General features: G+C 40.4%; 1 protein-coding gene across 1 annotated transcript in view; it reads left to right on the top strand.

The window, feature by feature from the left end:
* Nucleotides 1-335: 335 nt before the first annotated feature.
* SCGN (secretagogin, EF-hand calcium binding protein) overlaps nucleotides 336-15,403 on the top strand; it is a 38,984-nt gene continuing 23,916 nt past the window's right edge. Inside the window, exons 1-6 of the mRNA XM_004432060.3 lie at nucleotides 336-417; nucleotides 1,332-1,402; nucleotides 4,566-4,658; nucleotides 7,859-7,948; nucleotides 11,826-11,882; nucleotides 12,304-12,381. Coding sequence (XP_004432117.1) covers nucleotides 336-417; nucleotides 1,332-1,402; nucleotides 4,566-4,658; nucleotides 7,859-7,948; nucleotides 11,826-11,882; nucleotides 12,304-12,381 — 471 coding nt within the window. The remainder of the gene's footprint in view (nucleotides 418-1,331; nucleotides 1,403-4,565; nucleotides 4,659-7,858; nucleotides 7,949-11,825; nucleotides 11,883-12,303; nucleotides 12,382-15,403) is intronic.

The following is a 15,403-nucleotide window of genomic DNA, read 5'->3' on the forward strand; positions in this document are numbered from 1 at the left end:
CCCACAGCGCTGAGGCAGGCAAGAGCTCCCCTGTGGATCTACCGAAGACAGCGCGCAGGGCGGGGCAGGGACCTACGCGCCAGGAACGGGGCGGGCTCCAAGCAGCTGGTGTCGCTGAGAGCCCGCTGTCCGGGCTTGGGGACTGCTCGGCGACGCCAAGGCGCCACCAGCCGTCTCGCCAGCTGCCCTCGCGCCCGTCCCACAGACAGGTGTTCAAAGCAAATCAGAGAGCGAAAGAAGCAGACGAGGGAGTCAGAAAATATCGCAAAGGAGTCGTCACCAAAGTTCTCTAGGTATTCCTTCCCTGCCGGTGCCTAAGCTTTGTAGTCAATACCATGGACAGCGCCCGCGAAAAGACGCAGGGGCGCTTGGACGCCGCTGGCTTCTGGGAGGTCTGGCAGCGATTTGACGTGGAGGGTGAGTAGAACCAGCCACCTGCACATTCAGGTGTAGACGTGGCTCCACGCCCGGTCTTGCTGAAAGGACCTGAATTTTCCCCTTCCTGTACGTCTTTCGTTGCAGGGCAAGTCGTCTTCCAGCGTTGTTAACGCAGTATACCTAACGCAGCACACCTGGCGACGTTTGGTATACTGGAGTTACACACCTAGATAACTTTTGAAAGTTCAGGGTGAGAGGAGGGACTTGCCCCCCTTCCCTATGTGTGTGTGTGCGTGTAATGATATACCACATATATAATGACAAATATCATTATATATATTTGAGACTTGTGGGCTGACTTCAGATACCTGAATGTCAGCCCTCCCTAAATGTGCTCATTTTCACTCAGTGACTTTATTGTGTAACTCCTACTCTCTCAAAGGGAGGATGAATTTGATAGGCTTTCAAAAAAACACTACCCTCACGCCCCCCCAAAAAAACTATTTGAAAAGAAAATGGAACTACCTAACTTTTGCTTTGTCTTTATTAACAAACTACCGTAAAGAAAATATCTAAAGTATGTGTCTTGATCCTGCAAACTAAGATTCAATACTTACATCCATTAAATTTTTCCAAGCTTCCAAACTCCTTGGGTTGGATTTTATTCTAAAACTTGTGTTTATTTGTGGATTAAAATTCTTGTATTTAATAGCTTTCCTTTTCCAATATTCATATAAACCCAGCACAAAGCATTTACTCTTGAATATGTGTTTACTATTCAAATCCATGTTTTCTGGAGGCAGATGTTCACACTTAGTTATTGGAATAGCAAAGAATAGTATCCAAGGGGATTTTATAAATTACGAGATTAAAAACAAATTTAGATAAATACTAAATGTCACGTTATTCTATATATATGTGACTATTATTTATGCATATCTTCTTGTATTTAGAAAAAGGTTACATAGAAGAGAAGGAGCTTGATGTTTTCTTTCACCACATGTTGACGAAATTGGGTACCGATGTAAGTACTTGTGCCACTAAGCATTAATTTGTGTGTCTCAGTGAAATACAAGCAGCGTTCAAGTCTTATGTTGATTTGTACCTATTAATCCCATCTGACCGCTTTTCTTCCTTGCATGCATGTAGGTTTTCTCCCTCTCCTAGCAACATGAAGGGATTTAGGCAGGTTTTATAAGAGGTACAACTGTAGCATTAGACGTGCTGGTCACTTACTTTCAGTATAACATCTGTCATCCACTCAGAGATCCTAACTGTAGATTGAAACAACTCAGTTTTGAACGTCTCCTTGGTTATGTCTCTGCTAATGGGTTTAAACCTGAAGATAAGGCAGTTCACTTTGTTCAAAAAGGTGGAAAAGATGTTAAAGGCTTTAAGGTTCTGGGCATTTAGTGCATTTGATACCCCTTTGAGAGCAAATCACAAACAAACCATTTAAAATCATTTTTTCCATTATTCGCTTTATTAAAGGAGGTTACAGATTTCTTAGGGAATGACGAACCAGAAAATACCCAACATACCCAGAGCCCAGGTATAAATGTAAACCAATCTATCCAGCGTCCATGTCCCTCCCTGAGGGTAAATCCGGCCTTGAGAGATGTAGATTAACTTTTGAAGATCCCTGTACCAACACAGAGGAAAAACACACACAGAGACAGCAGCCTGGGGATGGGAGAATCTGGTAAAGACTCCATCAGGGGCTGAAGGGAAAGGAGAGTAGCTCTGGAAACAGTCGAATTTAGAATGAATTGTGAAGACAGCTTAACCTCAGATACAACTGTTTACATGGAAGAATACTGGAGCACATCACACTTTCATGTAGGAGCCCAGTGAGGAGGACAAGGAGCTCTGCACCACCAAGGAGAGCTCCAGGAGGCTATTTTGACAATGGGGGGTGAGGGGAACAGCCAACTCAGAATAAAAGAGGCTGCCATCTGCCTCCAACAGCCACACAGACCTCTTGGTCTCTGTCTGTCTGCCTCTCACTAGGTATTTTAGTACCTTTGGAGTCTGCTTAAGATCTTGCATTTTAAAGCACCCTAAGTCAGTTTGCCTCTCCTTTCACCCTCTGTCCCTCCAGGAACAATGATTACCTGTTGCAGAGGGGATTATGATATAATCAGGCCAGTCCTGCTGAGCTATGGCAGCAGCCCCAGGTACCTCTCCTCAGCACTTGGCTAAGGAGAGAGCTTTTGGAGCCAAGGCGATAAACTGTTTAAACTGTTACCCAGAAATGGTATCATCTGCCATTGTTCCTTTTCAAAATGCTGAGGCATTACCCTGGGGAGTATGGTTACAGGGACTTTCACTGAGCACTCCATGCTACCTGGACAACCGTGATTAAGGAAACTATTCCTAATTCTGGGCTTTTTTGCTGCTGAGAAACGAGTAGGCCCTAAGCATGTCCTTAACAAGAGTGCAGGACTTCCAAAGTGGAAGCCTTTTAAGCCGAGAGACAGTCACTATTTGTGACAGCTACTTCTAATCAGCGATGCCCTAGCGAGTACAGAACCAGTAGCAAGGAGCCCTCCGTGACCAGGCAGTGCCTCACTCTGGTGTTTAGGAGTAGCAAGCATTTCTTCAGAGGTCTGAATAGCTCTACTCTCCTCTCCTGATTAGCAGGTCACAGAGACCTCAGAAGAAGGAACTTTAAGGTTTCTAACAGAAAGCTGCCTGCTCATCAATCTTGGAGAGCAACCAGCCTGCTTGTAATTACCTGCTCCTCAGAGCCTCTGTGGGAATTGACTTAATGGAACCATCAGCCGCTCTTTCTGCTGTTTCTGTTACTCACCCACCCCCCTGCCCACCTTTTTCTTTTCAAATGCTCAGAATTGGTTTCTGAACTGGGTCTAGATATAGCCAGCCCATTGCAGAGCATTGCTTTCTGTGGCTGTGTATACATTCTTCATGTACAGATTGTAGCACATCCTGGGGTTCTTTCAATGCTTCAAGATGGTAAGCGCCCTACTGGAGCCTAGAGTCTCAGACAAGGTGGGCAGGATTGGTGCTGATAGAAATTATAACAGAGGGAGCCCTAGGCTCTTTTGCTTTAGGTCCAAGTAATAGTCATGGTCTTTGGGGTTAGAGGTCTGAGAGGACAGAAGTCAAGGTTCTGTGCCTTCAAACTGAAAGTGGCATGTAGAATCTGGCTATGTCTTCTTTGGCTTCACACTTATTTACTTTGAAGTCTAATTTTTCATCAACATGGCCTATGTTAGTTAACTTTTTTTGGCAATGCCTAGCTCACCATAAAGAATCAGTTATTCATTCCACAGACACTGTATTTTAGAGATATAGAAATGACTGCTATCCTGGCAGAACCCATGCACCCAAACGCGCCCCCGCGCGTGCACACGCACGCGCGCGCGCACACACATACACTCTATGATGCCCAGACCAGAGAGGCTAGTCTCTTTGTATTTAGTGGAGTGTCATATGAGGAAGTCTAGTTGGCAGGGATAATGTGGTAGTATTAGAGATGATGAATTTAGCATGATTGATCGAGTCTGGAGTCTTCAGCAGAATTCATTCTCCGTTGTTGATCACATACGTCATCTTTCTTTACAATAACCCTGCAGTTCACTGATGAAGAACAATTTAATCTGTAGAAAAGGTTGTACATGGGAAGGAGATGTGACATCTTTGGCAATTCAACAATTATTACTTTCATTTCCTCCTTAATTGTATTCCCCTTCTAATTATTTTTTCCTCAGTGAGTCTAAGGAGAAGATTAAGAGAATGAGCTATGGCAAACTGGGGGCCTAGAAGAACTGGACTTTTCACTTAAAAATAGATCAAAACCTCTAAGTTCTTGGGAAGAAAGTCTGTATGTTCATTATAACATAGTCTTTTGTCACAACAAAGCATATAATGATGTTAGAATTAATTCTTTCAACACTCTAGTCTCTAAGCTTCTCTTCATTCATATTATAGGAGCTCACTAGCTATGTCTTACCTAGACAAGATTCTAGTGGTTGTTTGCTCAAGAAATTTCCATCACTGTTCTCTCTTCTACAACACGGTAGGCTCACTTTAAATGGCTAAGTGACCTGCTTTCCAGGTTAGACTAACATAATTATCAGGCTGTATGCTCTGAATATTTGATATCCTAACTACATTTTTGGAATCCCAGTGGCTTTAATGTGGTTCTCTCTGGCCTATTGTAGGATGCAGTCATGGAAGAAAATGTGCAGAAGGTGAAACAGCAATTTATGGCCACCCACGATGTCTCTAAAGATGGTCGCATACAGATGAAAGAGGTACCTTTCAGGACTGTACCTTTCTTGACTGTGCCTTCATGGGCGATAATTTCCTTTGAAAGACAATGAAAATCTTACATTTTCTTGGGAAATTAGAACGCTCTGCAAGGCAGTTGGCCTAGATAACACTTTTGAAGTAATCACTTCTCCTTTTTCATCTGCTTAGTAATAAAGAGTGTATGATTCTTCTATCATTTTATTTAGGTCAATCAATATTTACACTTTAATAATTGGGAAATTGATATGCTGGAGGCCTTTCAGTTACTTGATCTAATATTTGTCTCTTGCACAGTGTCCTGTTCAAATTCAACTTTGATATAAGGAAAAACTTACTGACAATAAATGAGTTTAAACTTCAGCATCAGCTCGCAGTGGAGTTTGGAAAGATCTATCCCTGATGATCATTAAAAACAAAACAGACAGCAGCTGTCTTTCCTTCAACTAAACCACATATATTGAGTACCTACTAAAGAGAGGAACTGTGTTAAGCAGGCAGTGGCCTCGATAGCCTATCTTTAACCTGACCATTCTTCCTTCCAGTTACAGCAAGTTTCACAGTTGAGAAAGGATTTCTACACATATCACGTTATGTTATCCCCACAGTAGCTATTAGAAGATAGGCATGGAGTATTATCCTATCTTACTGATGAGGAAGCTGAGTTTCTTTCGCAGCATCAATAAGTGGCAGGGGTTTAAGTGTAACTCCATTTATAGGTATGAATCTATACAGGTTCATACTATATAATGTTTCCTTATAAAAAATGGACATGTTCACCAGGAGACTGCCTTTTCAGAAAACTAATAAACTAAACCCTAGATATATGAGTGTAGCTGTTTCCCAAATTTTTACTCAAAGGCAAAAATTATATACGTAAGCAACAATTTGCACTATAACTGATGTAAAAGTATCAAGGTGTCAATTAATGGAAAAGTAAGTGCAAGCATCAAGCTGGAAATAGCAAAGAATTCACGACAACATGTTCATGGCTGTATTCTCTAGCCCCTAAAATGGAGCGTAGCATATAGTGGTGCTCAATAAATATTTGTAGACTTAATAAATGAATTAATGAAACATGGTAAATAATTGAAAACTATGTAATTATCTTACTAATAACAGGCAGACTTTCCTGAAGCAATTGGGAACTTGGCAACAACCTTGACATCCATGCCAACCATTTTGTCATGGAGTCCTGCAAATGAGCATAATTGAGGTTGTCTGTAGACCATGTCAGTCCCCAGGCCCCTTGAAACTTCATGACTCTCTGAGTTTAAAGAGTAGCAAGGTCTCCCCTACCTTCTTCTGCTATACCATTGACTATTTCACTTACTCCAATTACAAGTAAGTCATGACATAAAAATTAGCCCACATTGACACATTTTAGACATTTTAGCCAAAAGTAAGCTGGGGAAAGAGTTACAACTTGGAGCTAAAGTGAGGCTTGGGGTCTATCTGTGTATTTGATTTGTTCAGCGCCCCTCTGTGCCACTCCAATCAAAATTGAAAGCAGAGTGGGTTTTAAAGACTTAGGACCAGTGAATTATATTTTAATTTGGTTTCTTAGCCTGTGCTATCCCTATGTGAAAAAACACTGCTTAGTCCTGAAGAGCAGTTCCCAGTTCCAGTTGACCTTGTGTGGGTGGGTAGAAAAAGCATAAAGTCAACATGGTGGAATATGAAATCTTGGGCAAGCTACTTAGTCTCTCTGAGCCTCAATTACACCATCTTCATCAACATGGCAGTTATGATTTATTAAATGTTTAATATGTACCAGGGACTTTGCTAAATAGTTTCTAAATAGTACATCATTTTACTTTTAGTCTTCACATAAGCACCAGAATATAAATACTATTATCCCCATTTTACAAATGAGGAAACTGAGGCAGAGAGATACCAATTAAATTGTCCAAGATCAAATAATAGGTGAATAATGGAGAAGGAATTTGGATCCACGCTAAAGACTATCACTTATGCACTGCACTGTGCTGCCTCCCATTAGTAAAAGGAGGTATTTATACTTACCCAAAGGACTGGTGTGAGAATTTAATGAGACGATAAATGAAAAGCATGTTGCCAGTGCCTGCCACACAGTAGGTACTCAATATATGATAGCTATTATTCACATGATGTATCCTTGAGCTGACCCACATCCAATTAGAGAATATGAATAGGAGTGTGGGCTAATCATGCCTACCACCTACCAAAAGCATTTGCTCTGGACTCATTCCCTGGCATTGTACAAGATGCTGAGAGAACTACCTGGTTATAGAAGAAATGGCTATTGTTTACGGGGCACAACTCAGAAAGAAGACAATATACACCGCAATACCCCAGGTTTGGCAATGAACCCAGCCAAACATGCCTATGTGCTGAAGCAAGTGTTATAATCACGCAGGAGAAGAAAACGTTACCTTTGTTCATGGGAGCGAGTGAAGTAAATCAATAGAACTGGTGCTCATATAGAAAGCTAGATGGTTGAATTTATGACAGGTGAACCAACCATTATAGTATCATATAGACACTAATAATACAAAAGAATATAAACCATAGCCAACACTCAAGAATTAAGCCAGACAGCAATCATTTCTGCTCTTGCATATGGCACTGAAGTGATTCGTATATTCAGCATCTCACCAGCATAGCATAGTAGTTAAAAGTGTGGGCTTAAAGTCCTGCTCCACCACTTAACTAACTACATAACTATGGCAAGTTCCTTATCTCTGGGTAGCCCAGTTTCCTTAACTAATAAATAATAACAATGGTGTGTTGTGTACCCTATAGGTTGTTAGGATTAAATGAGTTAGCATATGTAAGCATCTAGAAAAATTCATGGCACGTGTAAGAATTATTTGCTATTTTTATTTTCTATTATTATTATAGAGTTAAACTAATATAATATTGGAGGTTCTAGAATAGTGCCTAGAACAAATTTATTATTAAATAATAATGATGATGATGATAATAATTTTGGATTGTAAGCTTATGGAAGGCAGATACACATAGTGTTTCATGTCTAATAAGAGTGTAATACTTTTTGAAAGAATCAGTGAATCATAAATGATAATCAAGGGCACAGAACTGCAAGTTGGGCTCTCCATCCTGAGAGAGCCAAGACCTTCTGCCCTATAATATGTTCCACCACGCCTTTTACCCAGGGAGCACCGGCAATGTCACTGACTGCTATTTCTCCCCATTTCCTTAGCTTGCCAGCATGTTCTTGTCCGAGGATGAAAACTTTCTTCTGCTCTTTCGCCAGGAAACCCCCTTGGACAGCAGTGTGGAGTTTATGCAGGTAAGTGTTTGGTTGTGTCTCTGTGGAGGATGAAGGTTGAGAAGAGTCACCTTTTGTGGCTGCCACCACTTCTGCCCAGTCCCCAAGGGAGAGCTGCCCACAGAGGATGAGACCAAGCAAAGAATCCTTTGGTGATGAGCAGGGACTTTGGCCCCCAGCCCTAGTGTGCTCTCTCAGTGGGCTGACCTAGGCTGCTCCTGAGCTGACAAACTCCTTCAGCCTGGGCAGGGGGAGGGCTTGGACAAAGGGCCAGGCAGATACTATGCTGAGGAATGTAATGGGAGGCTCAGGCACGGGACTGTGGAGACTGGAGGGCACATTTCCCATCTAGAGCCGGTAGCCCTGTGGAGCTCTAGTGAACTGCTGCCTCTTAAGAATACTGTCGACATCTAGACTCCGTGTGAAACTACTTATTTTTAAATATTGGCAACTAATTCTAGTTCTGAAGGCACAGTACAATCAAAACACAACTTATTAGAGTGCTGATCCAGCCAGCAGGCCTTCTGTTTGCAATCATTGCACTTGAGTAAAAGCTAAAGGCAGAATCCTTTTCTCTCTTCTTTCAGCCTCTAGGTGTTAACTGTCTGTTGGTGAAAAAAGGCCAGGGAAGGGCAGAGCAGGGTTTCTCCAAGGCCAGAGTGTCAGATTAAAACAGCTACTGCATCCAGGACATCATTCCTGAAACAGTTATCAAATCCCCATTTAGGAGATAATAACTTAGCACCCTTTTGCATGACTTTATTTACCTTCTGGCCAAGTGGAAGTCATGTAAAATTGAGCAAGCACGTGCATAGTCAATTCACAGAAGAAATGTGAATATATAATAAATATATGCTGGTAACCAAAGAAATGCAAATTAAAAACAACTAATTTTTACCAAAGTGGTAAAGATTTTAAGAGGATCAACAAAAATATGCACTGCTGGCAAGGAAGCACTGAGATTGTCGCTCATGCTCTCTTGGTAGGCATGCACATTGGATAATTTTCTGGAAAACTATTTTGCAAAAATGTAATCAAGATCCTTTAAAATTTCCTTATCAGAAGTTAGTTAAAAAAAATCTTTATCCTTTGCCTTAATAATTCTATTTCTCCAGGCATGTATCTTAAGGATGTAATCAGTGATGTAGACGAGTTTTCTGCACAATGATGTTCATTAAATGTTGCTTATGGTTACTTATAGTTATAATTGAAAATAACAAATTGCTAACAATGAAAGGAAAATTAGGTAAATTATAATACATTCATACGATTCCTTTATTCCACAAATACTTATAAGCACCTGCAACATGCTCATATTCTTCTCGGCACTGGAGGTTCATGAGAGAAAAGCCCCATTGTGGAATATTATGCATCACTAAAGATCAAGTTTTCAAAGAATATCTAATAACATGGAGGAAATGCATTATAATATTAAGCGACAAAATTGTATATGCATTAGGATCTTAATTTTGTTTAAAAAATTATTCATCCTAACACCTGCATAAATAAGACAATAGGTAAATACATACAAGATAAATATTGCTTGTTTTTAAGTGTTAAGATTTCAGATGATTTTCATATTCTTCGTACTTTTGTATTTTCTGATTGTGTGTAGAATCATAATTATTCACAAATAATTTTAAATGACATTTTCAAAATAATTTTAATTGAGTTTAAAAATGCCCACAAAACAATTTTAAATAAAAATAGTAAATAGACCACCCAAGTGAATAGACAATATGACCTCCAATTCAGTTTTGTCATGTTTATAATAGAAACATGATGGAAAGGAAACACAAAGAAATAATAAGCAACTATCTCTGGGGTAGGGATTCCTGGAGATTACAGTTTTCTTCTTTTTGTCTTTCATTAATTTTGTACAATGAATATGATTTACTTTTATAATCAGAAAAAAAGTATTAGAATGTTAGGCCTTGTGTAGCCTTGAATAATCTTGAGAAATGGGAAAAGGAAATGGCATTATGGAGGCTTCCTTTTTTTTTTTAACTTATTCCATTTTTTTCTCCTTCCTTTTAGTTTGTCAATTTCTTCCTTAAACAAGAGCTTTCCCTTTCTCCACCCAATTAAGAAAAAATATTACTTTGGATTCTCAAATTCTTTTTTTAAATTAAATTTGTTATAACCTATTACAATCCTATATATTTTAAGAAATTCCAAGTTAATGTCATTACATTCCCTCTGAACCACAGGACCTTACAACGCTTTGATCCTAACATACACCTATCAGCTCACATGCCATTATTGTCCAGGATATTAGTTCCATCTTGTTTTCTTTAGCCCCACAAATTTTATTCAGTCAAGATTTGTTTCAATTTGCCTACACTTCCCATTGTCTTTGTGCACCATTCCTTTTTGTATCTTAGATTTTCCTTCTTTCTGTTCCTCCTCCTTCCTAGAGTACACCCTTTACTAAGAGTCTGCTGGTAATAAACAATTTTTGTTTGCCCGGAAGTCTTTTTATCTTGCTTGTATTCCTTAAAGACAGGCAGGTATAGTATTTACATAAAAATCTTTGGCCCTCCAATGGCTCAGTTGTAGTAAAATTATAAGAAAATTTAGATGGAAAATGTTTGGAGAATAGCATGAAAAAAAGCCTGTAAAAATGTTTTTTATTATTTGAAATTCTCATTCCTAGTTTTGGTACAGTCACACAATAAAAGTTAGAATAGAAATCACATTTAACTAGATGATTTTATAAGTCTGGTTAAATTCAGGCAGGAATGTTGGTGACCAGGACTGAAAGGGGTGAAGCTTCTGAACGCTTCTCACTAAATATCAGCATCAGCATCAGCATCTCCCACTGTCCCTGCAGGGTGTTCAGGCAGGGCCCTGACTGTGCTCTAGAATTAAGGTCCCTGCAGTTGGTGACTCAGGTAACCCAATCTACATCAAAGGAAAATCTGTCAATTAAAAAAAATGCTTAATACTACTTTTTCATTTTGTATGCAAGTTAGTGAACTTGCTAATTTATGAGGCTTGTGCGTGGAAGAACCAGAGGAGGTCAAAATCTCACTACTTACTAAAGAAAGCAGTTCAGTGTTTCCTTGAAAATGTTCAGCTGTTCTGTCTTCCAGTTTAGTAATTGTGTCTTCAGCTGGATAAATGCTGTCCTCAAACCAATGAAGGGGTTGGCTAATCACCGGGAATTAGAGATGTTCCCTTTACCTAGAACCAAGGCCACACAGGCAGGATTCCTTAGGGGCCTTTTCTGCAGCACAGTCTATTTTGGAGAAGTCCATGCTTTCAATAAGGTGATTGCTATTTGGGGTTTTAGTCTTCTGCAGGTGCCTCAGTTTGACTTCCCACCTTGCCTGGGCCCCAGGGTTTGTCTCCTGTCTACCCTGTGTGCGTTTTCTGAGAAAGCTGCAGCTAAGTTGTCAGAGATTGGCAGATGTACCTGGGACAGACTTTGGTTTCAGTCATACATGACTTCTCTGGGTTTATGCTTTCCTATTAAGTCTGGCCTCTTAGAAGTCCTCTCACCTTCTTGCCAGCAGAGCTGTATATTTAAAGAGTTGTCTTGAGAGTATTCTGCATTTTTAGGAATTTAGTACAGAGAACGTTTCTTAGTTTGCCATATTGTCCCAAATGGAAGTCCATTGCTTCATAGCCTTCCATTTGGAGCTTTCCAAAAGATTCCTTTCAGTGAGTGCACTGTGGTCCTCCTATGCGGCTCCAAGTAAATGTAGTGATTCACTTCTAGTAAGTTCTGCCCAAACAACTGCTGTCACCAAAGAAAGCCTAAAGCTCCCTAGGCAAAGTCTTATTTGCACCCTTTTAAGTACTGTTTTCAGATGCTGAACCATACTAGACAGCAGTGTAAGTCAAGCCAAAATTATTTGGGGATAAATAGATTCATGGCTTTCGTGTATTTCAGATTTGGCGCAAATACGATGCTGATAGCAGTGGCTTTATATCGGCTGCTGAACTTCGTGTAAGTGTTGCTGGGAACTGTCTCTGGGTGAAGGGTGGTTTGTTCATCACTGGGAATTTGATATATGTGTATCATGAGTTTGATTTCTATGTTTCCAAGAAAAATGGATATATATTTGTTACTTTTAAAAAAATACTTATTTGTGTTTAGAGGTTTAGACAGTGCTGGTGACATTGTTCTCTCTGGGAAAGAGACACAATTGAGGAGTTTTGACACTTTTTTCATGCCTAGAGCTATTCTCTGGGTTCCAAGAGCTCCCTTTAAACAGCGCCAGTTCTTTTTTCTTGGATTTATGGCTTGCTAAAGCATTTTATTTCCTTTTTAAAACAAACAAACCACAATCCTTAAAATAAGGCCTCTTGAGATATTTGTGGTTTATTTACTCACTATATAAAATGTAACTCTTCTCTTGGTCTCACAGAACTTTCTCCAAGACCTCTTCCTCCACCACAAAAAGACCATTTCTGAGGCGAAGCTGGACGAATATACTGGCACCATGGTAAGTTGCTGAGCAATGTGATCTCCTTGGGGGCAGCTTTCCCGCTGCCTCCCCAGGGCCCAGAAACAGTGTCTGGCACACAGTAAGTACTCAATAAGTGTTCGCAGACTAAATGAATGCATGAGAAAACCTCATCTCTGGAAAACATCGGCTAAAATGGAGCTGCTTTAGCCTCTCTCTTGGGACGAGACTGCACGTATTTAAGAGAGAAAGCTGTTCAGCTGTCCTTGGGGAGACCTGGAAAGTCCAGTCAACATTAGGTCAATAAGCACCAGGCTAATAACCTCAATGCTAATCAAAGTCACACAGAAGCAAGTCAACAGGGACTTAGACAACCTGGACCAAACATACGGGAGCCACCTCTAGCCATGGAGGGCGATTCTACGCATTTAGTGCGTTGATTTGGAGCAGTTGAGAGTCAGAGAGATGGCAGATGTCCGTCCCACCTCTGCCACTTGTTTGCTATGACTTTGGGAAATTGTCAAGCCTCTCAACGTTATTTATTTTATCCATAAAATGGGGATTAATAGTACTGAGTTACCGTGAAGGCAAAGTGAGCTGATGTATATGAAGCACTTCACAAAGTGTCTAGGACACAATGAGTGCTCAAAACATGTTAGCTGGTATTGTGGTGGTTCCTATGGTCCCTGTTATCATTATTTCCCTTGGCTCTCATGGCATCCTGTCCTAAATGACCCTGAGATTATTTCAGTGTCAAAGCTCCCTGGAAAGTGGTGGAGTAGGAGAAGTTGCCTTTGGGGGACTCATCCTCATAATCTGTTTCAGTACCTAACTTGACGCATTTCTCCCAGTACTAATCAACAATTGGTATTGAACGTGATCTGCCTTCTTTCTCTACCTTTTGTCTCTCCCAAGCCCCTTCCCATCCTTAGATGTGTGCTTCATCCCAATCAAACTCTGTAGGTTTCTTAATTAATAAGCAAAACATATCTGGTAAATGCTTAATTACTTATAGAATTGTTATATATATTATATAAAAAGTTTTTGAGCAGACTTACCTTACTGAACTTTCTGGTGAATAGTTGGGGATACACAGCACCTAAAAGAGTTTGCAGGTTCCTGTTAAAATGTGTACCACTAGGTTGATCTATTTAGGCCTTTAACTGATGTTTTCCAATACTGTATTATTTCTAACAACTTCTCTACAGTGTTGGCGTTGTTCATGCTATTTTATATATCTGATGGTTGAGGCTTAGAAAGGGTAAGTGACTGAGTCATCACCAATTTGAATTCTTAAACTCATTTTAAAGGTCAGATAACTGGGAAAAGTTAAGTTACCGAGCCAAAGGCACCAGTTGAACTAGAAACTGAATTCTCCTGGTTTTCAGCTCTGGACCCTTCCTGGCTCTCACTCTGTACTCTGACTACTCTGAATGCTGCCCCCTGTCAAGGGCATCTGCCCTGAGAAGGGAGAAAGTGCTCGTGACCATGATAACTTGGAAACGGCCTGGAAAGGAGCCAAGACGATGCCAAGGACAGAATCAAACCCCAGGCCAGGATCTCAATCAAGGAAATAATTTGGCTTCTTACTATGTTGATCTGTTTTAATAGCAGGCAAAATGATGTTTGAAATCCTGAGTAAATATACGCTCAGCACTAAAATGTGAAGTGGGAAATCCCCTTGAAGCAGGAAGCAGTTTCCCAGCTACAGGGAAATCTCTAGGTTCCTTCTGACCTAAGTTCCAGTGAAACTCTGATAGAATCAATAATATGAAAAAGGAAATTAGACTGAAACTGCCTGGGGGAGAGAATAACAAGGAGATTATTCTTCCAGTTGAGCATTTTTTCAACATTGATTTGACATGATGTTAGCACTGGCTGTTGTTATCTAGATTTTATTAACTTATAAAACAAGCACTACACAATGAAATACTTGCATTTAGGAACTCCAGCATGTTTCCAGTATTTCTTTGAATACCTTTGACTCTCAGGGGCTTCCTTCCACCTCCAACTATAATATTAAATCACTATTTCTGACTTCTTAACATAGCTTAGTTATTTTTCCTTACTTTTTTTCTCCTGGTTCTTGCTCATCCTTCAAGATTCAGTTAGACATCAACTTGCTCTGGAAAATTTTCCATAACCTTCTTCCATAGTGAATCCAAGTACCTCTCCTCTGTGCCCCTATAGTTCCTTGTGCATATCACTGTCTTGACATCATAGTCATCAATTTAATTCATTCCACAAATATTCATTAAATACATGCTATGCCCCCGGCACTGTTCTAGTCACTGGGGAGTCAACAGCGAGCAAAACAGACAAAGGAGATACTGACAATGATGATAAACATAATAAATAATAAATTACATTGCATGATAGAGGGTAATGAGTGTCATGGAAAAAATGAAAAAGTAGAACAAGGCAAGGGATGGCAATGCCAGCGGGAGAGCTATGATGGGGTAAAGGGAGAAGGTGTAATTTTCAGCAAGGTGGTCAGGGTAGGCCCTTTGAGAAGGTGAGATCTGAGGAAGGACCAAGGGTGCAGCAAGCACGAAGCCCCTGGGGCAAGGGTGTGCCTGGGATTTTCGAGAACAGGAAGAAACCAGTCTGGCTGGAGCAGAGCAAGCAAGGATGATACTAAAGAGGAACCAGACCCTGTCAGGCTTTTTAGGCTATTGTGAGAACTCGGGGTTTTAGTCTGAGTGAGATGGAGAGCCACTAGAGGGTCTGAAGCAAAGGATGCCACGATCTGGTCGCTGTGTTGATTGAGAAGAGCCTGAAACAGGCAAGGAGGGAATCAAGAAGACCTGCCAAGAGGCCATTGCTGCCATCCAGGGAGAGAGAGTGGCAGCTTGGATCAGAGTGGGGAAGTAGAAGAGATGAGAATATATTTTGGTATAGGAAGATATATTTTGAAGATGGAATCAATAGGATTTCTTTCTTTCTTTCTTTTTTTTTTTTTTTGAGGAAGATTAGCCCTGAGCTAACATCCATGCCAATCCTCCTCTTTTTGCTGAGGAAGATTGGCCCTGGGCCAGCATCTGTGCCCATCTTCCTCTAC

Source organism: Ceratotherium simum, chromosome 13 (assembly GCF_057802395.1).
Source record: "Ceratotherium simum simum isolate JZ-2026a chromosome 13, ASM5780239v1, whole genome shotgun sequence".
NCBI lineage: Eukaryota > Metazoa > Chordata > Mammalia > Perissodactyla > Rhinocerotidae > Ceratotherium > Ceratotherium simum.